Below are 25,869 nucleotides of genomic sequence, written 5' to 3'. Positions count from 1 at the left end.
GAGACGTTTTGCTTCTCATCCAAAAAGCTTCCTCAGTTCCACGTCTCTGAGAAGAATCTTCTCAGATGAGTAGCGAAATGTCTTCAAGGAAAAAAAAACCCCACCCAAGTCGCCTCTTGAAAAAGCACCTTTGGGGACAACCATGACCTGGAAGACTGAGAATCTGGGTAGACTTCAAGACCAGGAATTGGACCTGAGCACAAGTATAACGATGGCTCAATAGCTCCCTGCTTCTGCAAAGTAGTATGCAAAAATGAACAAATAAAACAGCAATTTATCAAGACCATTAACCACATTGCCAGAAATAACAAGTCCTTCAACAAACTCAGATCCAGACCAGATCTTTCTCTCCTCCAACGTATTCGCTCTTGCGAACTACGGGCAGAACTCAAGAGACGCTATGAATTTGGTGAAACAAACCTTTAAATAGATTACCGCACAGAAAGCATCAAACCCAAAACCCATAATTCTCCCCACATCTTCCGGTCTAACTTTCAACCTACCATCTCACAACATCTTTATTATTTATTTATTATTCTTTATTTATTAGATTTGTATGCCGCCCCTCTCCGTAGACTTGGGGCGGCTCACAACAATAACAAGAACAATGCAAAAAACAAATCTAATAATTTAAAAAATACTAAAAACCCCATTATTAAACATTCCATGTATAAACTGTATAGGCCCATCAAACTGACACCTGCCAGACCACCATCCCACAACAACAAATGGACAACCCTACCACCTCAAACCAAGAATAGGAAAGCGTGCCCCTTACTTCCTCTAACCACCCCAAAAACCAATCCCCAACACAAGACCAATCTCAAATGTAAACCATCTTTCCATTTTATTGACTTTGTTTCATTGATATCTCAGAACTTTCCAAATTTTCTCTTTTTGTGCATTGCTACGGATGAAATGGAGCAAATCGTCGTACAAGACGGAGGGAGAAAGAACTTGGTTTTGAAAAATAAAAAATAAAACATAGAGTGCAGGCTTTGTTTAACATGGGCTTTTTTTTTTTTTAAGATTCCTGAGAGTCGTATCAAATTTGGGAGGTATTTTTTTATTCTTGTGTCATTCTCTTAACGGAAACACTGCCTTGAAATTGTTCTGGATCTGAAAGGATTAAGAAGAAAACCAGTCTTTGCAAGAGCAACCATCTAGGGCTCAGCATTGGTTTTATTTGTTTTGTTTTTTTAAATAGAGTGGTCCTTTGGATTAAATGGAACCATGCCAAGTTTGGGTCATGCTAAACAATAACGTCCTGTGTCTGTTGTGTTGGATCAACTGACAAAAGTGGAGGTGGGGTCAACAGCAACACAAGATCTTGGAGTTGGTCATGGGAGAATATTTTTTTTCTTTCCCTTGAGAACTGAAACTTTATCTCCTCCTTTCTATGATGCAACATTTCCCTCCCACCCCAAAATCACCCTCTTCTTCCCCTTCTCCTTAGATGTTGTTTTCCATCCATGGAAGAAGGAAGACACTGGAAATCAAAGCAGAGTTATTCTCTACACCATCACTCTCACCAACCCCCTGGCTCCAAAAACTGCCACTGTTACTGAAACTCAGGTATGAAGCTCAGTTTTAGTGTCTGGTGCCTTATCAGTTAGAGCAGTGTTTCCCAACCTTGGCAACTTGAAGATATTTGGACTTCAACTCCCAGAATTCCCCAGCCAACGTTCGCTGGCTGGGGAATTCTGGGAGTTGAAGTCCAAATATCTTCAAGTGGCCAAGGTTGGGAAACACTGAGTTAGAGACATAGAAACATAGAAGATTGACGGCAGAAAAAGACCTCATGGTCCATCTAGTCTGCACTTATACTAGTATTTTATCTTAGGATGGATCTGTGTTTATCCCAGGCATGTTTAAATTCAGTTACTGTGGATTTACCAACCACGTCTGCTGGAAGTTTGTTCCAAGCATCTACCACTCTTTCAGTAAAATAATATTTTCTCGCGTTGCTTCTGATCTTTCCCTCTCAGATTGTGCCCCCCTTGTTCTTGTGTTCACGTTCCTATTAAAAACACTTCCCTCCTGAACCTTATTTTATCCTTTAACATATTTAATTTTTTTGATCGTGTCCCCTCTTTCCCTTCTGTCCTCAAGACTATACAGATGGAGTTCATTAAGTCTTTCCTGATAGGTTTTAGGCTTAAGACCTTCCACCATTTTTGTAGCCCGTCTTTGGACCCGTTCAATTTGATCCATATCTTTTTGTAGGTGAGGTCTGCAGAACTGGACGCAGTATTCCAACTGTGATCTCACCAGCGCTCTATACAGCGGGATCACAATCTCCCTCTTCCTGCTTGTTATACCTCTCATACCCAGTTGAGGGTCTTCTTGAAATAGGGACATTGTCCCGCAAAGAGCCACATAGTGGTTGCAGTGCGGTACTGCAGGTTACTCCGGCTGCCTGCCGGCTGCCTGCAATTTGGCAGTTGGAATCTCACCAGGCTCAAGGTTGACTCAGCCTTCCATCCTTCCGAGATGGGTCAAATGAGGACCCAGATTGTTGGGGGCAAGATGCTGACTTTGAAAATCGCTTAGAGAGGGCTATAAAGCACTGTGAAGCGATATATCAGTGTTACTGCTATTTTGTCCTCCTCCTCCATAGATCAATGTGTGACCATTTATGGAGCTGCCTTTCTTCTCTCCCCAGACAATGTACAAAGCCAGCCAAGAAAGTGAGTGCTATGTTATAGATGCCGAGGTGCTAACTCATGATGTTCCCTACCACGATTATTTCTACACAATTAATCGTTACACATTGACGCGTGTTGCCAGGAACAAATGTCGACTCAGGTGAGTTTTGCCTTAATGGTGGGCTGTGACCTTAACACATGCTGTTTATGTTTGATGGCTTCGGTTTGAAGTTCTTGGGTTGGTGTCTGTTTCTGCGCCTGGAACAATTCAGTTCTGAAGGAAATTTTTGGTAGCTCCTGAGCCATTTCAGTAAAAATCGGGATAATTATTTTTTATCTCTCTGTATCTCATCAAACAATTTTTGAAAGAAAAAGAAGCTACTTTAGATAAAGATTTAGATCAGAGACAACAAACCTGGTGTGAAAATTTTTCAGGACAACAGATTTGAGCCAACCAAACCTGAGTAGATACTTTGAAGATGGTGCCTTGTTTCTTACTAGCATTGGACAGCCAATTGATAGAGAAGCTACTATGAGCTTAGAAGGACGTTGAGATTGTTTTCATCTCTATATTTCTTCATTTCAGGGTTTCTACAGAGCTACGTTACAGAAAACAGCCATGGGGACTAGTGAAATCCTTCATTGAGAAGAACTTTTGGGGCGGTCTCGATGACTATTTTCGCCACTTAGGTGAGAGGCTACAGAACCTGTCCAATGGAATTACCTTCATCACCTTTTCATTTGTTAGGGCCTGGAGATGGACTTGGTGCAGTCAGTGGTCAATAAAGGATGTCTAACTTCACCAACTTTAAAGCTTGTGGACTTCAGTTCCCAGAATTCCCCAGCCAGCCATGGTTGGACAGTTTTACTGCTCTAGATAAATGTGGATTGTATTTATTATCTTCTTAAATGTTTTAGGTTGATAAATAAGAATTCATATTAAAATTATAGCACTACAGTCTAATTCAGTGATTTTCAACCTTTTTTGAGCCGCGGCACATTTTTTACATTTACGAAACCCTGGGGCACATTGAGCCGGGGGGGGGGGGGGGGGGCTAAAAAAAGTTTGGACAAAAAATTCTCTCTTTCTCTCTTCCTCCCCTTCACTCTATTTCTTTCTTCCTCCCTCTTTCTCTCCCTTCCTTCCTCTTTCTTTTTTTCTCTCTCCATTCCTCTTTCTTTCTCTTCCTTCCTTCCTCTTTTTTGCTCTCTCTCTCCCTCCCTACCTCCCTCTATGTCTTTCTCTCTCTCCTTCCCTCCCTCTCTTTCTCTCTCTCTCTTTCTTTCTTTCTTTCTCTCTCTTTCTTTCTCTTGTTCTTTCTCTCTCTCTTGTTCTCTTTCTCTCTCGCTCGCTCTTTCTCTCTCTTTCTTTTTCTCTCTCTTTCTCTCTTGCCTTTTCTCTCTCTTGCTTTCTTTCTCTCTGAGCTTCGCGGCACACCTGACCATGTCTCGCGGCACACTAGTGTGCCACTGCACACTGGTTGAAAAACACTGGTCTAATTCATCAACTCTTAAAAAGAGATACATAAGAGCTATCAAAACAAGGAATCATTCAAGGTCTTGTCAGAACAGAATGGATCACTTCTGCCCTCTTTAAGTACTAATGCTGGTCCTGACCTAGCAAATAATAGAATTAGAATGGAATGGAATAGAATAGAATAGAATAGGACTTTTTTTATTGGCCAAGTGTGATTAAACACACAAGGAATTTGCCTTGGTGTGTATGCTCTCAGTATACATTAAAAAAAGATAGGTTTGTCAAGAATAATAAGGTATAACATTTAATGATAGTCTAGGTACAAATAAGAATCAAATCACACTAGGAAGCAGTCAATATAAATCATAAGGATACAAGCAACAAACCTAGTCATGCAGTCATTTTTAGGAGGAGATGGGTAATAAGAATGATGAGTAATGCAGCCTTAGTGGGCACCATCTGAGGTAAGTTTGGGGAAAAGTTAGAAGCAATGTGAGAAAATATTATTTGACTGAAAGAGTAGTAGATGCTTGGAACAAACCTCCAGCAGATGTGGTTGATAAATCCAGTCCCTGAATTTAAACATGCCTGGGATCAACATAGATCCATCCTAAGATAAAATACAGGAAATAGTATAAGGGCAGACTAGATGGTCCATGAGGTCTTTTTCTGCCCTCAATCTTCTATGTTTCTATGTTGAAGACCCATTTATGTTGCTAGGCATGGGGGGGCTTATCCCCCCCTTCTGACTTGTAGCATTTGAGTGTGGTGTGATTGTGTAGTATTGATTGTTTTTAGTAATAATGGGTTTTAACGTGTTCTTTTTAATATTAGATTTGTATTATATTGAATTATTATTGTTGTGAGCCGCTCCAAGTCTTTGGAGAGGGGTGGCATACAAATCTAATTTCTTCTTCTTCTTCTTCTTCTTCTTCTTCTTCTTCTCCTTCTCCTTCTCCTTCTCCTTCTCCTTCTCCTTCTCCTTCTCCTTCTTCTTCTTCTTCTTCTTCTTCTTCTCTCCCCTACAAAATAATTGCCTCCTTTCTTACCTGGAACGGAGGTTAAGAAGAGATCACTGCTTTTTGACCAAGCTTCTTCCTCCCTTGTCTTCTTCTCCCCGGCAGAGAGTGAATTGACCAAAACCGAGAGTTTGTATCTAGCAGAACTTCACAGACAGTCACCCAAACAGAAGGCGAACAAACAATCCATAGTGCGGCGGAGGAAACGACCTCATACACATTTGAGGGGGCCTCTTCTGGAGGAAGTTCTCAGCCCTGTTACCACTCCCACAGATGAGGAGGTTGTAGGTCGAATCAAGCGTGTGGCAGGTACGGTATGACCCGTTCCAGAAGGTGAAGGGTGGCGGGGTTGTTGATGGGACAAGGAGAGATCCAACTCATCAAGGGTGGGACACAGGCATCTTCAGGGCTAGACTGAATTACAGTGGTCCCTCGATTTTCGCGGGTTCGAACTTCGCGAAAAGTCTATACCACGGTTTTTCAAAAATATTAATTAAAAAATACTTTGCGGTTTCCCCCCCTATACCACGGTTTTTCCTGCCCAATGATGTCATATATCATCACCAAACTTTCATCCACCTTTAATAAATATTTTTTTAAAAAACTTTAATAAAGAAACAGGGTGAGTAATAATCTAAATGGTTGCTCAGGGAATGGGAAATTGCAATTTAGGGGTTTAAAGTGTGAAGGGATGTCTTGTGATAATGTTCATAGCCAAAAATAGTGTATTTACTTCCGCATCTCTACTTCGCGGAAATTCAACTTTCGCGGGCGGTCTCGGAACGCATCCCCCACGAAAATCGAGGGAACAATGTATCCTTTATTTATTTTATTTATTTATAAGATTTGTATGCCGCCCCTCTCCATAAACTCGGGGCGGCTAACAACAACAATAAAAACAGCATATAACAAATCTAATATTTAAAATAACTAAAAAAAACCCCTTATTAAAAACCAAACAAGCACACACACAAACATACCATGTATAAATTGTATAGGCCTAGGGGGAAAGGATATCTCAGTTCCCCCTTGCCTGAGGGCAGAGGTGGGTTTTAAGGAGCTTACAAAAGGCGAGGAGGGTGGGGGCAATTCTGATCTCTGGGGGGAGCTGGTTCCAGAGGGCCGGGGCCGCCACAGAGAAGGCTTTTCCCCTGGGTCCCGCCAATCGACATTGTTTTGTCGACAGGACCCAGAGAAGGCCCACTCTTTGGTACCTAACTGGTCGCTGGGATTCGTGCGGTAGAAGGCGGCCCCGGAGATATTCCATAGTGTCTTAAATGTCTGGCAACCACCTGCTGACTCGACCTCGGTTCTCAAGGTTGAGTTGCTTGACTGTTTGATTTCTTGCAATCCACGTTCCAACTCTGCCCTCTTCCCCATAGTTCATTCAAAAACCGAGAAGCAGTACAAGAAAAAACAGCCTGAATACACGTTTCAAAGCTTGACAATGGCTTGATAGAACTACTGCATGCTTGATAGACAGCCCGGAATTGTTCCTTGCAGAAGTAGCTTTGAGAGGACAGGATGGGGAAATAATGTCCACCAAAGATGTCAACCACATCTCCTCCATTTCAGGTTCCACTCAAACACGGCACATCCCCGAAGAAAGTCCCAGTGGCTTCCACCTGCAGAGCGTCTCCAAATTGCTGCTTGTTATTAGTTGTGTGTAAGTAACTCCTTATCCTTGCTTGATTCCCCCCTTTTTTCCCCTTTTGTGATGGATTTGTGACGCGTTTCTTTCCTGGTCTTACCCTGTTTCATTTTTCAAGTCAAGGCTAATCAAAAAAGGCAAATCTTACCAGTATACCGGTAGCTGTAGATAAGCCAACATTGATTTAACTCCCTTTGGATATACAGTGATACCTCGTCTTACAAACCCCTCGTCATACAAACTTTTCGAGATACAAACCGGGGTTTAAGGGTTTTATGCCTCTTCTTACAAACTATTTTCACCTTACAAACCCACTGCCACCGCTGGGATACCCCGCTGCCACCCCTGGGATGCCCCACCTCCGGACTTCCGTTGCCAGTGAAGCACCCGTTTTTGCGCTGCTGGGATTCCCCTGAGGCTCCCCTCCATGGGAAACCCCACCTCTGGACTTCTGTGTTTTTGTGATGCTGCAGGGGAATCCCAGCAGAGGAATCCCAGCAGCGCAAAAATGGGCGCTTCGCTGGCAACGGAAGTCCGGAGGTGGGGTTTCCCAGCGAGGGGAGCCTCAGTGAAATTGCAGCATCGCAAAAACACAGAGGTCCGGAGGTGGGGTTTTGAGGACTTCGGTGTTTTTGCGATGCTGCGATTTCACTGATGCTCCCTTTGCTGGGAAACCCCATCTCCGGACTTCCGTTGCCAGCGAAGCGCTCGTTTTTGCGATACTGGGATTCCCCTGCAGCACTGTAAAAACACAGAAGTCCAGGGGTGGTGTTTCCCATGGAGGGGAGCCTCAGGGGAATCCCACCAGCGTGAAAACTGGGACTTTGGCTGGGAAAAGGGGTGAGCTTTGGGCTTGCACGCATTAATCGCTTTTCCATTGATTCCTATGGGAAACATTGTTTCGTCTTACAAACCTTTCACCTTAAGAACCTCGTCCCAGAACCAATTATTTATTTTTATTTATTTATTATTTATTACTTAGATTTGTATGCCGCCCCTCTCCGAAGACTTAAGTTTGTAAGACAAGGTATCACTGTAATTCGAAGGTCTTTTCAAACTCCAGCCTCCAATAGCTGGTACGAACTATCCCAGCAAAGTATTATTAGAAAACTTTTATTGTCTTCACGCAAGCTAATAGCTTTCCAACAGAACCTTAGCTTACCACGTTAATTTTTGCAGCACACCTTAATTGTTGTACTACTTACACATTTTTTTTACTATCACGATTGCTTTCATGTTTTAGGTGTGTTATATGCAAACTGGGAGTTGGTTGATCCGGGTTAGGTGGCAGAGGCTGGAATTGGAGGTCAACATGTAGAAATACACTGCTCAAAAAAAAATAAAGGGAACACTTAAACAACACAATATAACTCCCAAGTCAATCAAACTTCTGTGAAATCAAACTGTCCACTTAGCAAGCAACACTGATTGACAATCAGTTTCACCTGCTGTTGTGCACATTCAACTTGGTACAGAACAAAGTATTCAATGAGAATATTTCATTCATTCAGATCTAGGATGTGTTATTTGGGTGTTCCCTTTATTTTTTTCAGCAGTATATATAAAGGGTCTGCTTAAATTATAGCAGGAATGGGCAATTTAATGTCCGGTGGATTTCAATTCTCAGCATGGCTACTCAGGAATTCCAAGAATTAAAGTCCATAGATTGTAAATTTGTCATTGTGGCCCACTCCTTTTTCAATCACTACAATAGAATGTAATTCTCAGGCCACAATTCACGGTGCTGGTTATCACCTTTAAAGCCCTACATGGCTTAGGACCAGATTATGTACGGGATCGAATCCTGCCACATACTGCCCAGCAGCTGGTTAGGGCCCCACAGGGTTGGTCTTCTCAAGTTTCCTTCGGCCAGACAATATTGGCTAGCAGGACCACCTGGGAGGGCCTTCTTTGTGGCGGCTCCGGCTCTGTGGAATCAACTCCCCCATGAAATCCGCACGATCCCTACCCTCTTGGCCTTCCGAAAGGCCATGAAGACACGGCTCTTTCGCCAAGCCTGGAGCCGGTGAACGGCTCCATCTTGTCCCGGCTGAATGGTTGAATGTTTTAAAATCAAAGTGTTTTTTTAAAAAAAATATTGTGTTTTTTTAACTGCCCAGAGTCCGTAAGGAGTTGGGGGGCATACAAATCACAATAATCAATCAATCGATTGATTGATTGATTGATCAATCAATAAACAAACCTTTGTGGTGTTCTGACAACCTTTTTGTGGAAGTTAGGAAGAAGTTATGGGTTAGGACTTCTTCCTTCTCCATGCCTGGCAAGGCCTTCCAACAGATTTTCAAATAATTCCACGAATCTTTAGAACTTGGGCAACTTCTCCTTGAGGGGGTCTCCTGGTCAACCTGTTCTTCTAATATTCCTCATTACTGATGGGTTTAGCTCTGATTCTAGCTCTGCTGGTTTCTCAAACTTGGGTGCTTCCCTGCTACCTTGTCACTCTGTGATGTCCCTGCTCTGTGTGCATCCTCCCAAACTCCCCTTGCGATGTTCTCGTCTCCTAATCTTCGCTTCCCCCGTCTTTTCTCTTTCCTGCTCCCGTTAGGATTTGTTTCAGGTATTGCCTTCCCCTTTCCCTTTTATTTCTGTCCTTCCTTTCGGCCTCTCTCTTTTTTCGCCTCTTGGTTTGTAAAGTTGGCTCTCTTTCATTCTGGCTGCCTGATCTCAACTTCTATTTGTTGGATCTCCATTCTTGGGCTGAAGCATTTATTATTTATTTTGGCTTTTCCTTTAAAAAAAATAAATTAATTAATTCCCCCCCCCCCTTCTTCAAACTGCATACAAATAGCGCTAGCACTTATATACCGCTTCACAGTGCTTATACGGTCCTCTCTAAGGGGTTTAGAGAGTCACCCTATTGTCCCCCAACAATCTGGGTCTTCACTTTACCCACCTTGGGAAGATGGAAGGCTGAGTTAATGTTGAGCCTGCTAAGATTCGATCTGCCAAATTGCAGGCAGCCGGCAGTCAGCAGAAGTAGCTTGCAGTACTGCATTCTAACCACTAAGTGGCTCTTCGCGGGATAATGTCAAACTCTTGAGAGGGCAGTGAGTTAGCCTGCAATACTGCATTCTAGCCACTGCATGACCACGATCCTTCCTTCTTTCTTTCCTCCCTCCCTTCCTTCTTCCTTCCTTCCTTCTTTCTGTTTTCCTCTTTCCGTCCTTCTTTCCTCCTTCCTTCCTTCTTCCTGTTTTCCTCTTTCTTTCTTTCCTTCCTTTCTTCCTTCCTTCCTTCTTCCTGTTTTCCTCTTTCCTTCCTTCCTTCTTTCCTTCCTTCTTTCCTTCCTTCCTTCATTCCTCCCTCCCTCCCTCCCTTCCTCCTTTAGCACATAGCACTTAGACTTATATACCACTTCATACTCCTTTCTTCATAAGAGCCTCGGTGGTGCAGTGGTTAGAATGCAATTCTACAGGCTACGTCTGCTGGCTGCCAGCTGCCTGTAGACCCCTTTTGAGCTATGGGAATTTTCCTATACAGTATCCTTTTCTACATGTTCCAGGGTGGCGCAGTGGTTAGAGTGCGGCGCTGCAGGCTACTTTAGCTAACTGAGAGCTGCAGTTCAGCAGTTCAAATCTCACCACCAGCTCAAGGTTGACTCAGCCTTCTCTCCTTCCGAGGTGGGTCAAATGAGGACCCAGATTGTTGGGGGCAAGAGGCTGACTCTGTAAACCATTTAGAGAGGGCTGTAAAGCACTGGTATTGTTGCCCACTCCTGTTTGGAGACTGGTGTCCATCATGATCAAGGAGGACCTTAACATCTGGGTTGTGGGCTGTACTGGATGTGTCCGCAGGTGGCTGGTATGGTCTATATGGGCACGACATGTTCTGCCACATGTTGAGCCATCATGCGTGGGCTACAATAGAGTGTAATTCTGACAGCCTTTAGGGAGAGGTTAGGAAGAAGCTATGGATTGGCAGCCTTTCCAAAAATTTCCAAATATTCTGTGGCGTGAATCCTTAGAGCTTATGTTCTCCTTGAGAGGTCTGTTGTAAATAATAATAATAATAATAATAATAATAATAATAATAATAATAATAATAATAATAATCGATTGTTTCATCTGTTTCTTTACAGAGTATTATTATTATTATTATTATTACTATTATTATTATTATTATTATTATTATTATTATTATTATTTATTAGATTTGTATGCCGCCCCTCTCCGAGGACTTGGAGTGGATCACAACAATAATACAACATGTACAAATCTAATGTTAAAAAACAATTTAAAACCTCTTATTATAAAAAAGAAAACAATCACACAACCTAACACCATGCATAAAACCATAGAACAGACTGAAATTAAGAATTCAGTCCCAGATACAGTGGTACCTCTACTTAAGAACTTAATTCGGTCCGTGACCAGGTTCTTAAGTAGAAAAGTTTGTAAGTAGAAGTAATTTTTCCCATAGGAATCAATGTAAAAGCAAATAATGCGTGCAAACACATTAGGAAAGAAATAAAAGCTCGGAATTTGGGTGGGAGGAGGAGGAGGAGGAAGAGGAGGAGGAGGAGGACAGTCACTGCCAAAGGAAGAAGGTGAGATGACTGCCCCCTTTTGCCTTTCCGTGCCCAGATGCTCCTGGAGGCAACCTTGCGCCGGGTGTATGGGAGATAGCACGAGGGAGTGACCACAGCGAAGTGGTTTATTCCCTCTCCAAGTGTCCAGAGAAAGAAAAACGCTCAGTTCACACTGGGCTGCCAAAGCCTCCTTAAGTGCCACCGAAAGGCTCCTCTGGCAGCCCAGAAAAGCCCAAGATGGCCAGGGAATGGCAGGAAACTGGCCGGGTCTTCATGCTGCTCTCAAATTTCCTGGGAAAATTTTCCGGGCTCGGGTTCTTAAGTAGAAAATGGTTCTTAAGTAGAGGCAAAAACATCTTGAACACCCGGTTCTTATCTAGAAAAATTCTTAAGTAGAGGCGTTCTTAAGTAGAGGTACCACTGTATGCTGTGGAGTGAATCCTCAGAGCTTATGTTCCCCTTGAGAGGTCTGTTGTAATTGTGCCAATGGTGGGAAAAAACTCCTGTCCACTCCCCAAATTCGTTCACTTCCTACCTTGTAAGCAGGTATTCACTGGAAGCAAGATCTTGTGAAGGGATATATATGCGTCTGTGAGAGATTTTGGTGATATATTTTTTTTTTGGCTCTTGCGCTTGTGCAGAAGCAAAAAAAAAAAAAATCATTGAAATTTTTGCCCGTGCGTTCCCTCGCAAAATTTTGCAACTCCAATTTTACTACTGGTACGGCGTCCTCATCCGTACTGGTAGGAGCCTGCTACTGCTTGTAAGGCTTCATGAAACCACAAAAAAGAAAAGCCATTGTGCAGACCCCTCCTGTCATCAATGCCACCATCTGCAATTGATTGCTATTTTTTAATTTCTTATTTTATGATTTGAGCCATGCTTTCAGGGATTGTGGGTTTTTTTTGTGATGCAAAATTGCTGATGCTTTATTGCGGAATCTCCTCCGAGTGTCTTGATTGCAGCCGTGAAAGAAAGAAAGAAAGAAATGACGGGGCAGGGAACAAGAATTGCTGCTCTTTGTCGATTATTTATTTTTCTCCCCTCTTTCCATTTTTCCCCCAGTTTGGTGCTTTTGGTCATCCTTAATATGTTGCTGTTCTACAAGCTGTGGATGTTGGAATACACCACTCAGACCTTGACGGCATGGCAGGGGCTACGTTTACAGGAAAGGTAACGGAGGCACAGAGACCCACAATGTCTTTCTTTCTTTCTTTCCTTCCTTCCTTCCTTCCTTTTTTCTTCCTTTCTTGGTTCTTCCTTTCTTTTTCCTTTCTTTCTTTCCTTCCTTCCTTCCACCTTTCCTTTCTTCCTTTTCCCTTTCTTTCTTTCTTTCTCTTTCTTTCTTTTTCTACCTTCTTTCCCTCTTCCTCTTTCTTTCCTTCCTTCTTCCCTTCCTTCCTTTTTTCTTCCTTTCTTGTTTCTTTCTTTCTTTTTCCTTTCCTTCCTTCCTTCCTTTCATTCTTTTCCCTTTCTTTCTTTCTTTCTTTCTTTCTTTCTTTCTTTCTTTCGCTGGCTGGAAAATTCTGGGAGTTGAAGTCCAAATATCTTCAAGTAGCCAAGGTTGGGAAACACTGAAATATAACAAGAAAGGGTCCCAGCTGGCATCAAGTGATTTCCTTTCTCTTTCTCCTTCTTGGTTTCAACAGATTACCCCAATCTCAGACTGAGTGGGCCCACTTATTAGAGTCGCAGCAGAAATATCATGACACAGAGCTCCAAAAATGGAGAGAGATCATCAAATCATCAGTGGTCCTCTTAGATCAGGTGAGAACTATCTCCAACCTAGAGGAGAAGCAGGTTGAAGGCAAAGCAAGTGAAATAGAAAACCACTTTGACATGTGTTCTAATTTCTTCCATTTATGTGGGTGAAGGAGTGGCAAAACCAGGGGGTGGAGTCAAAAGAGGGGTCAGTTTAGAATCCCCACGTAGTCACAAGTGAACTAAGCTCAATTTCCCTTAGATTCCGTTGATCCTCATCAAACTCCAAGCAGGTGGTAACTGTTAGTTGAGAAGCATGAGTAGCAATAAATCAGATTAACTAGACATTAATGTGTGGACTTGATCTTTCATGCCTGACAATTTATGTCTAGTCTTTGTTCTAAATTGTATCTCATCTATGGGTGTGATGACTCGGGGTGTGGCACAAAGGCAACACAGCCAGAAAGTCATGATAAGCACACAGAAGCATAACAATAATTCAAACAGTCAGGAGAAATGCCAGAAAGGCCACCACTCTCAACATTATATGAATTCAGTGTTTGGTCCCAACAAACATCCCTCCCAACTGCGTCTCCTTTAAATTCCATCCCCAGGTGTGCCTTGTCAAGGGACCCGGGGGCTCTTTCCTTACTCGTAAGCCACGCAACTCATGTTGCTTTTTTCTGTGTTCTGCCGTGCTCGCCCTAGTGGGGCCTTGGTGTTCATCTGAACCCCTGTGCTCCCTTGTTCTATCTTCTCATCCTGATTTTTCCCTTCCCCAGTTTCCTCCATAGCCAATGGAGCCACTCTCCCACTCTGTGTCAGCTGTTCCTCTTCCATCTTCTATTCAGATTCCAACAGGGGCATGAAAATGAGATTATCATTTCTTTTATTCTCACAATAACGATTACAGTAGGTAGGTAGGGTTGATAGGTTCTAAGCAGGGAGAAGGTAGAAGGAGGGAGAGGGGGTTCAGATAAAGACCAAGGCCCCACTTGGGTGAGCAGGGAAGAACCCAGAAAAAAGCAACAAGGGTTGTGTGGCTTATGAGTAAGGAAAGGACCCCAGTTCCCTTCACAGGGCACACCTGGGGATGGAGTTTAAAGGAGAGTCATTTGGGAGGGGTGCTTGTTGGGAACAAATGCTGAATTCATATAGTGTTGAGAGTTGTGGCCCGGCATTCCTGACTGTTTGAATTATTGTTATGCTTCTGTGTGCTTATCATGTCTTGCTGGAATTACTGTCCTGAATTCTTTGCTTCTGAGACTCATTATCTTGGCCTGCTGGAGTGATCGATTACTAGTCATTCTGCTTACAGCGTTTTGACTGGGGTATCTGCAGTCAGAAGCTGCTGCAGGTCTGTGGTAGAGCTTTTCTCCAGGCTGGAGAGTAAGCGGGACATTGGGGGCAAAGTTGGTGCCAATAAAGGAACTCATACCAGTTTTCCCTTCACAAGGCACACCTGGGGATGGAGTTTAAAGGAGAACCAGTTGGGAGGGGTTTTTGTTGGGAACAAACTGAGTGGGTTCCATAAATCTGCTAGAGGTGTTTAGTTGCCACACAATTCTTCCCACCGCGGTGTCATTTACATGCTGAGTTTTGAACGTCAACCTCCCAGGCCACCTGTTTTTACATTTCCAAAATGGTGTGTTTGTTTTCCAGATGAAGGATTCTCTCATCAACCTCCAGAAAGGCATCGGCTCTCGCGAATATCGACCCGAGTCGGATGAGAAACGGAAACGGTTCTACTAGCAGGCGGGAACACACGTGGCCAGAGGATTGTGTGCAATATATGTACATAGAGAATGAATATATAGAGGGAGATATATATTCATCGTCTCCAGATTTTTACGAAAGAAAGAAACAGCCGGCGTCGCAAGAAGAGAAACACAGTGCCGACGGAACTCCCAAGCACTGGATGAAACCAGGGACGTCACCAAGGAAAGGCCAGAATGGGATGGAGAAATTGGGGCTTTTCCGGCCCCGAGGCATTGTGTGGAAATCCACTCTGGCCCTCCTGGATTCATCCATCTTTCTAGGCATTTTCCTGGCTCTCTATTTATTTGTCTGCCTCTCTTCGGCGGGAGCAGGGAAGACGTAGGAAGCTACTTCTTAACTAGTCTTGGCACAAATGCCCTATTTGTTCTGGCACGGAGGAACCGTTGTGTTATTTTTTCTCGGCAAGAATGCAGTTGGCTGGCGAGTCTTCAAGCCGGCTGCCAAACAGAGCATTGTTGCTTGTTTCCCAACCAGGGTCCCTTTGCAAGATTTCTCTTTCATTGGCAAGTGGACTTGGCACATGCCGCTACTTCGGCGGAGAGCGGCAGCCCCGGCGGGCGGCGGGATGAGTTTGTTTGAGGAGACAAGGCAGGAAGCTGTTGCGTGCATGCGTGCGTGCGCCCGGAAGGGCCTTGTGTGAGCTCACTCAGGTGCTAACTCCCTTTGTGAAGGATGAGTTCTGCCAGAGGTTGGCCAACGATGTCGACTTTATGGCCTAGGGCCGGGGTAGGCAAAGTTGGCTCTTCTATGACTTGTGGACTTCAACTCCCAGAATCCCTGAGCCAATCATGCTAGCTGAGGAATTCTGGGAGTTGAAGTCCACATGTCATAGAAGAGCCAACTTTGCCTATCCCTGGCCTATGGACTTGGGAGTCCCAGAATTCTACCTCGGGAATTCTGGGAGTTGAAGTCCACAAGTCATCAAGTTGCCCTAAGTTCGCCATCCTTGAGTCACCTTTTGTTCCTTTCCTTGTTTTCAGCTTGACGGCATCTTCTCTGGTTGTTGTTGTTGTTTGTTGTTGTCGTTGTGTCCTTGTGACCTTTGCAGCTTCAAGTAGTTACTTGAGAGAGCTGTCGCTCTGCTTAAAGGGCTATCTGTACTTGCAGAGAGACCGATGGAGACCCACAACAAGGGAGCTTTGAACTGCTCTCGTGGATAAATGTCCACAGCAAAACAAAAACACAAAAAGGCAACGATAGATGGAGCCACAACCCAGGAACAGGCCTCAGCTCAGCAAGGGGTTTAAAAAAATGTCTGCTTTGAAGTCTTTGTTCCAAATCTTGTATTTATTAAAGCCGTCTTGTTTCTCGTACCCATGTCAAGGAGAAGAGTTGAGGAAGAAGCATATGGAGAGATAATTTTGCTTCTTTTTGTGGGTTTATGTTGCTGTGTCTGTCAGCTTGGGCCGCGGCAAGTCACACAAAGCTCTTGTAAAAATTTTGAACGACGCTTCCGAAAGCTACATTCAGCAATTGCTTAATGCAAACTCCTCTTCCCCCTTCATCAGCTGATTTCAAAATGCAAGGATGCATTTTAATACTTTAAAGCAGAGGTACCCAACCTCGGCAACTTTCTAAGACTTGTGGACTTCAATTCCCAGCATTCCCTAGCCAGAGAATTCTAGGGAGTCGAAGTCTGCAAGTCTGAAAGTTCCAAAGGCTGGACGCCCGCTGCTTTAAAGAAAGTCCTTCTTGGTGGTGGCCCCTCGCCACCAGAACGCTGCAGCTCTACCTAACACAGACATGACCCCATTTCTTGGCTGGGCTGCGAACAAGAAAACACAAAAGCGTTTTGTTTTTTAAGGATATTTTTTCCTTGCTGGGTGGGAGGGGAGAAGTTACATACCGCTTGAAAAAGCTAGAATCCCACCAAATGGCGATGCTTCTTGTGCGCGTGTGTGGATTTGGTCAAAGCAAACATTTTTTCTCATTTGGAACGAAGCAAACCGAAGACTTATTGGTGGGCGGGAGGTCAGTTTTATCATGTGGGCGGGAGGTCAGTTTTATCATTGAAAAAGGCCACCGTTCCCTTGTAGGCCAAAGCTGAGCAGTTTGATTCTCTCTGCCTGCTAGTGCAAAACTAGAGATTCCCAGGAAAGAAATAAAAAGAGATTTCCCTCTTTCAAGCTCCATTTGGTTGGTGCCTATCAGGGTTTAACTGATCTGCACCAAATGTCATCTTCTTTGGCAACTACCAAAGGATATGGTTTATATGTAGATTATTGAGCCAGGGGGAAAAAAAATCACACTTGGCACGAATTATTTATCTGAATTAGGCTTTTGGGGGATAAAAGTTGGCGTCTTCTTCTTTCTACACACTGATTAAAAAAGGAACAAACCTTAGCCAACCACAATCTTGATTGACTAGGAGAGGCACCACGAGAAAGCCACACAAAACCAGACAAATTAGCAGGGCAGCCCAAGATAGAGAGCACCAGATTCTTCTTCTTGTTTCCAGGTTATCAATCGACATGTATCTGCTCTGGCATACAAACTGCTGGATTTTTTGGGGGTTTTTTTAGCCCTGGGAGCAAATGCTCAGCAGGTTGGAAGGTGAATGAAATTGGTTTGTTGTCGTTTATTTTTTCCCCCATTTTTTACATGCTCCACCTGAAGATGCAGGAAAGATGATGGGTTTTTATTTTTTTCTCCTCCTTCATTTTTATTTGCTTCCTCCCCTCCTTTTTTGCTACCTGGCTGGGCTAACTGGCAAGGGAGAGCAACCGGAGACCAATATTTCGTAGTCCCCAATATATATATATATATTCTTTTTAGGGTGGTGGTCGCCAATGAGAGAAGAGGGCAGCTGGGGAAATGATTGACGTTAATTTGGGACACTGAACTTGCAGGAGGGTTTCTTAGGTTAATTTATTTGAATATATTTATATGTATATGCATATATATGTGTATCAAGAATGGTCCTAAAAATGCGGGTTGCAGGTATATTTATAAATGAAGAGGCGACAGCCCTCGCGATCTCTGGAACGTTTAAAATTTATTTAAAACGACTAAAATTATTTAGCTTTCGTTAGTCCTCTACTGACGTCGTCAGAGTATTAAAATCCCCATTGAAGACATAGTTGATCTTACATAACGCTGGTCAATTTGCGCATTGCCTGCGTCATAGGTCCACACCCTTCCTTCGCTCCTGTAATTAGATTTCTTGTTTCTAGCTTAGTTATACCACCAGGTGGAATTACTGTTGCTTCTTCCACCAACATAGTTGAAGATCAACTACGTCTTCAATGGGGATTTTAATACTCTGACGAAGTTAGCAGAGGACTAACGAAAGCTAAGTAATTTTAGTTGTTTTGAATAAAGTTTAAATGTTCTGGAGATCGCGATGGCTGTTGCCTCTTCATTTGTGTGTGTGTGTGTGTGTGTGTGTGTGTATGAATGCATAGACACACACACACACAGAACAATCTTTCGGGATTTGACTTAGTGGCCAAGAGAGCTTTTCGATAGAAAACGATAGAAGTCTTGTATGGACTTTCTCCTTGGAGCAGGACAACAGAAGACTGGTTGCGAGGTTTTGCTTCCCAAAGACTTAAACGAGGGTGTTGTGATCACTGTTATTTAAACAAAAATATTGTTTTTCTTTCAAAGAGTGGGTGGGCACAATGGTTTGCTGGACAGACTGAAGAAAACGGTTTAGTGGTAGCTTTTTTATTTTGCTTGGGTTTTGGGGGGAGGGTTGCAGAGAGGTGTCGAAGAGAATCTGGGAATCATGGTCATTTCATAACTGGGCTTTAGCAGACTCACTCCAACAAAATGCATTCTCTTTCTCCTCCCTCGCCTTTTTGATTTTCTTTCCCAGAAAAGTCTCAAAATTCTCTTTTTTTTGGGGGGGGGGGCACAGAGAGGGAGCCGTTGCATTGCTTTTTAATCCCTCAGAGATTTTGCCTATTGACCCAAATCATGTTTGTTCCATTTAGAACCGAGTTAAAGGTATAGGAGATGTTCATGGCATTAGACACACCTACCAGAAAGTGGATTTTGCTTAATTTACACACAGGGTTAAAATGGATTTTTTTTAAAAAAAATTATCCAGGACAGGGGTCTCCAACCTTGACAACTTTAAGACTTGTGGACTCCAGCTCCCAAAATCTGGCTGAGGAACTCTGGGAGTTGAAGTCCACAAGTCTTAAAGTTGTCGAAGTTGGAGACCTCTGATCTAAGAGACACATATGTGTGTGAAAAGGACCTGGCACTTCTCAATTTGTCTTGGCTTCTCTTCACACTTGTGTGTCATCCCCCTTTCTCATGGCTGGTGAGAGCGGTGGTCAAGCAAATGGAGCAAAAAACAGATATTGTGTTTTTTTAAAAAAAACTATGCATTGTGCAATGGCAAGATCGTCCATTTATGGAAGGGCTTTGTCGAGGGGACACTTGGTATCTATAAATAGTTTCTGCAGTCTTCTTCCTCGACTTCTTCCTCTACTTTTTTAGGTTTTGTGAAGTCCTGGGGTTTTCATTTTATAGATGCATTCAATCTATAAAATCCAGTTGTTGGCTTCTCAGTTTTGTAGGAGAGGCGCATGAGATGTTCCAGATTGGGACCTCCAGATTTCGGAAGGTCTCGGTGATACCTTCGTTTATTCCCTAATAATCCATCTCCGGATGTGGTTCTTCCTTTCCTCACATCCATGCTAGTGCTCACAGCTCTGTGTGTCTGGTGTGCTTTCATGTGTCTCCGAGCCAGAATTTGCTTCTGCACATGCTCAGGAAGCAAAGTCTCACGAGGGGATTCGCGCACAAGATTTCGCCCATATTTTTGGCTTCCGCGCATTCACAGAAGCAAAAAAGCCCACCAAAATCTCCCGCACATGCATGTCGCCTTGCGAGAGTTTGCTTCATGCGCAGAAGCAAAATCTCACTAGGACACACATGTGCGCACCGCAGAAATGCGGACTGCGTGCGCATCTTCATTTTCGCTACTGGTACAATGGCGTTCAGCGCACCCATAGGAACCCCGCTACTGGCCCTTGGTTTCTCATGCTCAGCTTTCCGGCTCATGCTGGTAGAAGCACAGATGACTCATCTTCTCGAACCATTCATCCCTCAATGTGCCAACCAGCCAAATTAAAAGGTTTAATAACTGTTCCCAGCTGCAGCCAAACACCCTGTTTGTTGAGAACATGGTTCTCCTTTGCCCTCTTTCTTGAAACACAGCCACATGGGATCTTGTCCCCTTTCGGATTTCTTTTTGATTCGACTTAATGCTCAAGATGTTTCCCCTTCTGCGTTCTGAAGTGACCACGAGGAAGGCGAGTCCTCCTTTCTTTACCACCCTCAACATGCTGCTCTCTCTCTTTTTTTAACACCACGTCTGCCGTGAGGATAACGGCAGCGACGGTGACGGTACTCCATTGTTTACATTTACCTCGTTTTTACTTTGGTCAGTCGAGGCGTGGTAAGGTTTGAAGGACAGGCTTCCCAACGTCCATTTCGAGAGTTCCACGGGATGCTTTGGGGAGGGGGTCGATATTCTCCTGATTCTGGAGTCTCTGGGGCAGAGTTGGGGGAGCCACTCAAATTTCCAGTCCTCCAGCCACCCCCAAAACAGGAACAAGTAGCCATTCTTGACGGCGGTCCCCTACATGATAAGGATGGAGGGCACCCATCCATTTTCTCCCCTATCCCCTTTCTTCTCTCACCTTAAGCATGGCATTTTGCTCTCCCCAACCGATATTTCTTAAGCTGCCACATTTCTCCAGCTACTTTTCGGCTCCGTTCAAAAGAGGAAGATTTTTCCTGCCAAAAAACCACTGAGAAAACTCTAAAGGGACTGGACAGAAGGCCAAGTAATCGTTCCTTTCCCTCCTTCCCTGCATTTATGATAGGCGGAAGGACCTGGGACAATTCATAGCATAAATCTGGAGCCAGGCCACGCGCTAAAAATCTCTCTCTCTCTCTCTCTCCCCGGCCCCTCCAACCCGATTGTGTGTGCGCGTGTGTGAGGTTGTGTGCGCGAGCGTGCATAGGATCTGTCTGTGCGAATCTGTATCTAAACTTTGCGCTGTGCGCGAGGTCTAATGTAATACGTTGATTACAAAAAGAAAAAGAAAAAAACAGAAACAAAAATAAATAAGTCATCAGCCACCACAAGCTTGAGTTGATAGAAGCCTAGGAGCTATACAGGCGACAAAGCCAAAATCTTAATGTAAAAGTAGCTAGAAAAAGAAACGGAATAAAAGTATGAATAAAATATAATGAGAACAAAAGACGGAAGGCGTCGTTAGTTTTTATTTATTTATTATTACCGGCGCTCTTGTTATTTCATTGTTTTATTGTTGCCTCTTTCTACTGCAGTGGTTCTCCACCGTTCTAATGCCGCGACCCCTTAATACAGTTCCTCATGTTTGTGGTGACCCCCAACCATAAGTCTAGCGCCAATTCTCCCAACAGAGCTTTAAGCTGATTGGCAGGAAGGTCAGAGGGACACGCCCACTGTAAAGGCCTGATTGGTCGGATTGTAAAGAATATGTTCCAGAATAGAAGCTTTAGTTCCTAATACCAGGGGAAATTTGCCTTTTACCAGGGTCTTAGGCAACCCCTGTGAAACAGCCATTCGACCCCCAAAGGGGTCCCAACCCCAAGGTTGAGAACACCTGTTCTACAGTCTCTATGCCTGGTTTTAGGACGTTCTCCTTCAGAGGCAAAATCATTTTAACCAAGTGTCTTTTTTGATACCCAGACATGAGTGAACAAAAATCTACACAAACTGCTACATTGGTAGACCGATCTCCCAAAGTCTCGTCTTCAATTATGGAAGCAAGTGAAATTAGGAAGCATTTATCTCTGGGGAAAAAAACTTCCCGAGTTTCGGAACTATTGTCTCTCTGAGAATAATACCTTTTGTTCTTGTTATAAGACTAAAAAAGGACTCTAGTATAAGAGCTTCCCAACCTTCGCCACTTGAAGACTTGTGGCCTTCAACTCCCAGAATTCCACAGCCAGTAATGGCTGGCTGGGGAATTCTGGGAATTGAAAGTCCACAGATCTTCAAGCAGTCAAGGGTAGACATCCCCGCTCTAGTACACAACTACAATAAATCAGGAAGTGGATCTTCACGAATGTCAACACGCAATTTTGTTTCGGAAAGAAATGAACTTGGAAGAAGTGGTGACCAATGTGATTTTTTCCCAAGTGAGGTTTGGTTTTTGGTTCTCACCACCTCCCACATGGCCCCGGCTAAGAGATGGCAACTATAGGAGTTGTAGGTCCATGTCTGGAGGACCCCACCAATTTACCCATGCTGACATTACCGCAGTTAGTTGGTTGGGAATTATTATTATTATTATTATTATTATTATTATTATTATTATTATTATTATTTATTGGATTTGTATGCCGCCCCTCTCTGCAGACTCGGGGCGGCTAACAACAGTGGTAAAACAACATGAACAATCCAATTAATAAAAACAACTAAAAACCCCTTATTATATTTTTTTAAAAAACCAAACATACACACAAACATACCATGCATAACTTGTAGTAGCCTAGGGGGAAAGGATAACTTAACTCCCCCATGCCTGGCGACAAAGGTGGGTCTTAAGTAATTTGCAAAAGACAAGGAGGGTGGGGGCCGTTCTAATCTCTGGGGGGAGTTGGTTCCAGAGGGCCAGGGCCACCACAGAGAAGGCTCTTCCCCTGGGCCCCGCCAAACGACATTGTTTGGTCGACAGGACCCGGAGAAGGCCAACTCTGTGGGACCTTATCGGCCGCTGGGATTCGTGCGGTAGAAGGCGGTTCCGGATGTATTCTGGCCCAATGCCATGTAGGGCTTTAAAGGTCATTACCAACACTTTGAATTGTGACCGGAAACCGATCGGCAGCCAGTGCAGGCCGCGGAGTGTTGCAGAAACAAAACCATACATCTCAACGAAGGAGATTGGAATCCTAGGGTTTTTGCTAGAAAAACTTGAATAACAAGCGCATTCAATTCACAGGACATCAACAGCTCTATCTCCTGCAGCACATTAAAGCAAAGCGGAATTTTAAATATCAAAGGATCAAATCTGAATATCAAAGGATCAGAGTATCACGTTTTAAGTCTTTGGGCATGAATTGGCTAACTTCTGTTTCTTATCACCACTTTCAGATCAGGAAGGGAAGGGCTGCTTTGCAGATTTTTTCCAAGGTTTATGGGGATTTTTTATTTTTATGTTTTTATGTTAGGAACAATCAAATGATGGATGAAATATTATCAGAAGGAAAGAAGGATTCTGAGCTTGACAGGACTACACAGCAATCCAACACACCTATCTTCTCCCACTGAAAATGTCACAACAAGTTACAAGGAAACATACTATGCAAATAAGGAACTAGCCATAAGCTCCCTTCTAAGGATACGGATGCTGTAGACCAGGGTCTCCAACCTTGGCAACTTTAAGACTTGGAATTCTGGGGGTTGAAGTCCACAAGCCTTAAAGTTGCCAGGAATTCTGGGAATTGAAATCCACAAGCCCTAAAGTTTCCAGGAATTCTGGGAGTTGAAGTCCACAAGCCTTAAAGTTGCCAGGAATTCCGGGAATTGAAACCCACAAGACTTAAAGTTTCCAGGAATTCTGGGAATTGAAACCCACAAGCCTTAAAGTTGCCAGGAATTCTGGGAGTTGAAGTCCACAAGTCTTAAAGTTGCCAGGAATTCTGGGAGTTGAAATCCACAAGCCTTAAAGTTGCCAGGAATTCTGGGAGTTGAAGTCCACAAGTCTTAAAGTTGCCAGGAATTCTGGGAGTTGAAGTCCACAAGCCTTAAAGTTGCCAGGAATTCTGGGAGTTGAAGTCCACAAGTCTTAAAGTTGCCAGGAATTCTGGGAGTTGAAATCCACAAGCCTTAAAGTTGCCAGGAATTCTGGGAGTTGAAGTCCACAAGTCTTAAAGTTGCCAGGAATTCTGGGAATTGAAACCCACAAGTCTTAAAGTGGCCAAGGTTGGAGACTCCTGCTGTAGACCTAAAGGCATTATGATCAAAAGCTTGACCTTGAGTCAATCCCATAATTCATTAACAGTCACTGAGGGATGAAGTACACATGGAAAGATTGATTTAGCCCTGTTTTTTTCATAGCTACTTCAACTGCAGCCACTACTCTTTGAAAGAGGTTTTTGTATTCTCATTCAGTTTGGGAATGCGGCGAGTCAATTAAAACATCTGGCATTGTAACTACCATAATGGAAGCTTGCCTCTAAGTGAACAAGTGAACAAGTCCCTTTTCACATAGAAACCAGGCATTGACTCATTACTGTAAGAAAAAATAATTGCATAGGTGAAGTTGACCCCAGTCAAAGATTTTATCAAAAATTATTACTGGAAGATATTGTTTCTGCCTTCACACATGAAGGAAACAAGGATGAAATACACCACTGCTCCAACCTTAGGATAGACAGTCTCCAAACTGGTCAACTTTTAAGACTTGTGGATGTCAACTCCCAGAATTCCCCAGCCAGCATAAGGCATTCTGGGAGTTGAAGTCTACAAGTCTTAAAAGTCAGATAACCCTGGTCTAGAAAAAGAAGTAGAACATTGTAGAGAAACTACCTCCAATTCTTGAATGTCGGATTAAAAAAAACCATTTAAAGTAATATGTTATTAAAAAATATATGTATGAGTAAATTCTAGCCAATCGCTGTTTCATCTTCTCAACTTTCTCACCAAATTTAAGTTCCTTAAAAACCTGTTCGGGAGGCAGCAGGTCCCATCTGGCAATTTCAAAGCATTGCAAAACGTGATTAAAAATGTTCCAAATCTCCAGAACAACCTTCAAAAGCATTTCAAGCTGCTACATTTGGAGGGGTGAGAGAGATCTATCAACTGAATTTCAGAAGTCTAAGAGTGCCATCTAGCGGAGATGACAGGCTGTCTATGGAGGTTGTCACTCATCCATATCGTAGTTGTCGCAAAGGTGATTTTATTTTAAAGGCAACTGGATTTTCTGATTAACCGCTAGAAGTGAAGAAGCTTCTTGAATGAGAATTAAAACTTTATCTTCAAAGAAAAAATATTCTTGCCTTTAAAATAAAATCATAGGCATTGAGTTGCTAATTCCTTTCAGAAAGGTTGATTAGGAGAAGATTGGGGGAAAAAAACCCCACTTAGGTTTACCTCTCCTGGGCGACTGGTGTATGGTGGAAACCTATATTGATATACTTCGACTTGCAATTTTCCATCATCCAAAAGTGGGCAACAAGGAAGCAGCAATTCTGAATTATTTCCAGGCTCTGCTTCCAACCCAACTAAGGTTGACTAAGACTGTACCCTGTGTGTGTTCTCCTAACCTGGCTACTTGGCCTGTGCAGTGACCATCTCAAGCCACAAGAGTGACCAATTGCCCGGCTTTGGATATCAGGGTTTGGTGAAGAGTATTCTTCGGCCAGCCTTTCCTACCATCAGGCCAAAACTTTGTCCTATACTGCTAAATTGGCCACACCCACAAGTCACATGACCCCCCAGCCACACCCACCCAGTCACATGACCACCTACACTCAGCCAGTCACATGACCAACCTAGCCACATCCACCCAATCACAACTACCTAGCTACACTCACCCATTCAAATGACCTACCTAGCCACGCCCACCAAGCCACACCCCAACTTAGCCACCCCCACCCAGTCACATGACCTACCTAGCCATGCCCACCCAATCACGTGGCTACCTAGCCACACCCACCCAGTCACATGACCAACCTAGCCACATTCACCCATTCAAATGACCTACCTAGCCATGCCCACCAAGCCACATACCCATCTAGCCACACCCACCCAGTCACATGACCTACCTAGCCACACCCACCCATTAAAATGAGAGAGAGGCAGTTCGTATTTACAAAACTGGGACAATGATGGGATGAATGGTGCCTGCCTGCCTACTTTGTCTCTGCTGGCCTCAAAGGAAGGCCTTTCCTTGGTCAAGATGGAGGCCACCGATGTTTCTGAGGTGGAGGAAATAAATTTAGATGGCCTCATGACTCCACCTCGTGGAACGGGATTCCTTCCAATCCAGCTGCAGTGATTTGTTTTATCTAACAGTTAGAACAATTAG

At 43.6% G+C, this 25,869-nt stretch overlaps 1 protein-coding gene across 9 annotated transcripts in view; it reads left to right on the top strand.

Annotated features, from left to right (window-relative positions):
- The window catches only part of GRAMD1B (GRAM domain containing 1B), a 169,397-nt gene extending 148,346 nt beyond the window's left edge, over nt 1-21,051 (top strand). For all 9 annotated transcript variants that reach the window (XM_070765666.1, XM_070765664.1, XM_070765665.1 and 6 more), the window contains 8 exons: nt 1,457-1,575; nt 2,666-2,808; nt 3,235-3,338; nt 5,250-5,453; nt 6,720-6,810; nt 12,410-12,517; nt 12,994-13,111; nt 14,708-21,051. In XM_070765666.1, coding sequence (XP_070621767.1) covers nt 1,457-1,575; nt 2,666-2,808; nt 3,235-3,338; nt 5,250-5,453; nt 6,720-6,810; nt 12,410-12,517; nt 12,994-13,111; nt 14,708-14,797 — 977 coding nt within the window. In that variant the 3' untranslated portion in view covers nt 14,798-21,051. The remainder of the gene's footprint in view (nt 1-1,456; nt 1,576-2,665; nt 2,809-3,234; nt 3,339-5,249; nt 5,454-6,719; nt 6,811-12,409; nt 12,518-12,993; nt 13,112-14,707) is intronic.
- Nucleotides 21,052-25,869: the final 4,818 nt, after the last annotated feature.

This window comes from Erythrolamprus reginae, chromosome 12, assembly GCF_031021105.1.
Source record: "Erythrolamprus reginae isolate rEryReg1 chromosome 12, rEryReg1.hap1, whole genome shotgun sequence".
Lineage (NCBI taxonomy): Eukaryota > Metazoa > Chordata > Lepidosauria > Squamata > Dipsadidae > Erythrolamprus > Erythrolamprus reginae.
This window is presented reverse-complemented; position numbering and strand designations above follow the sequence as displayed.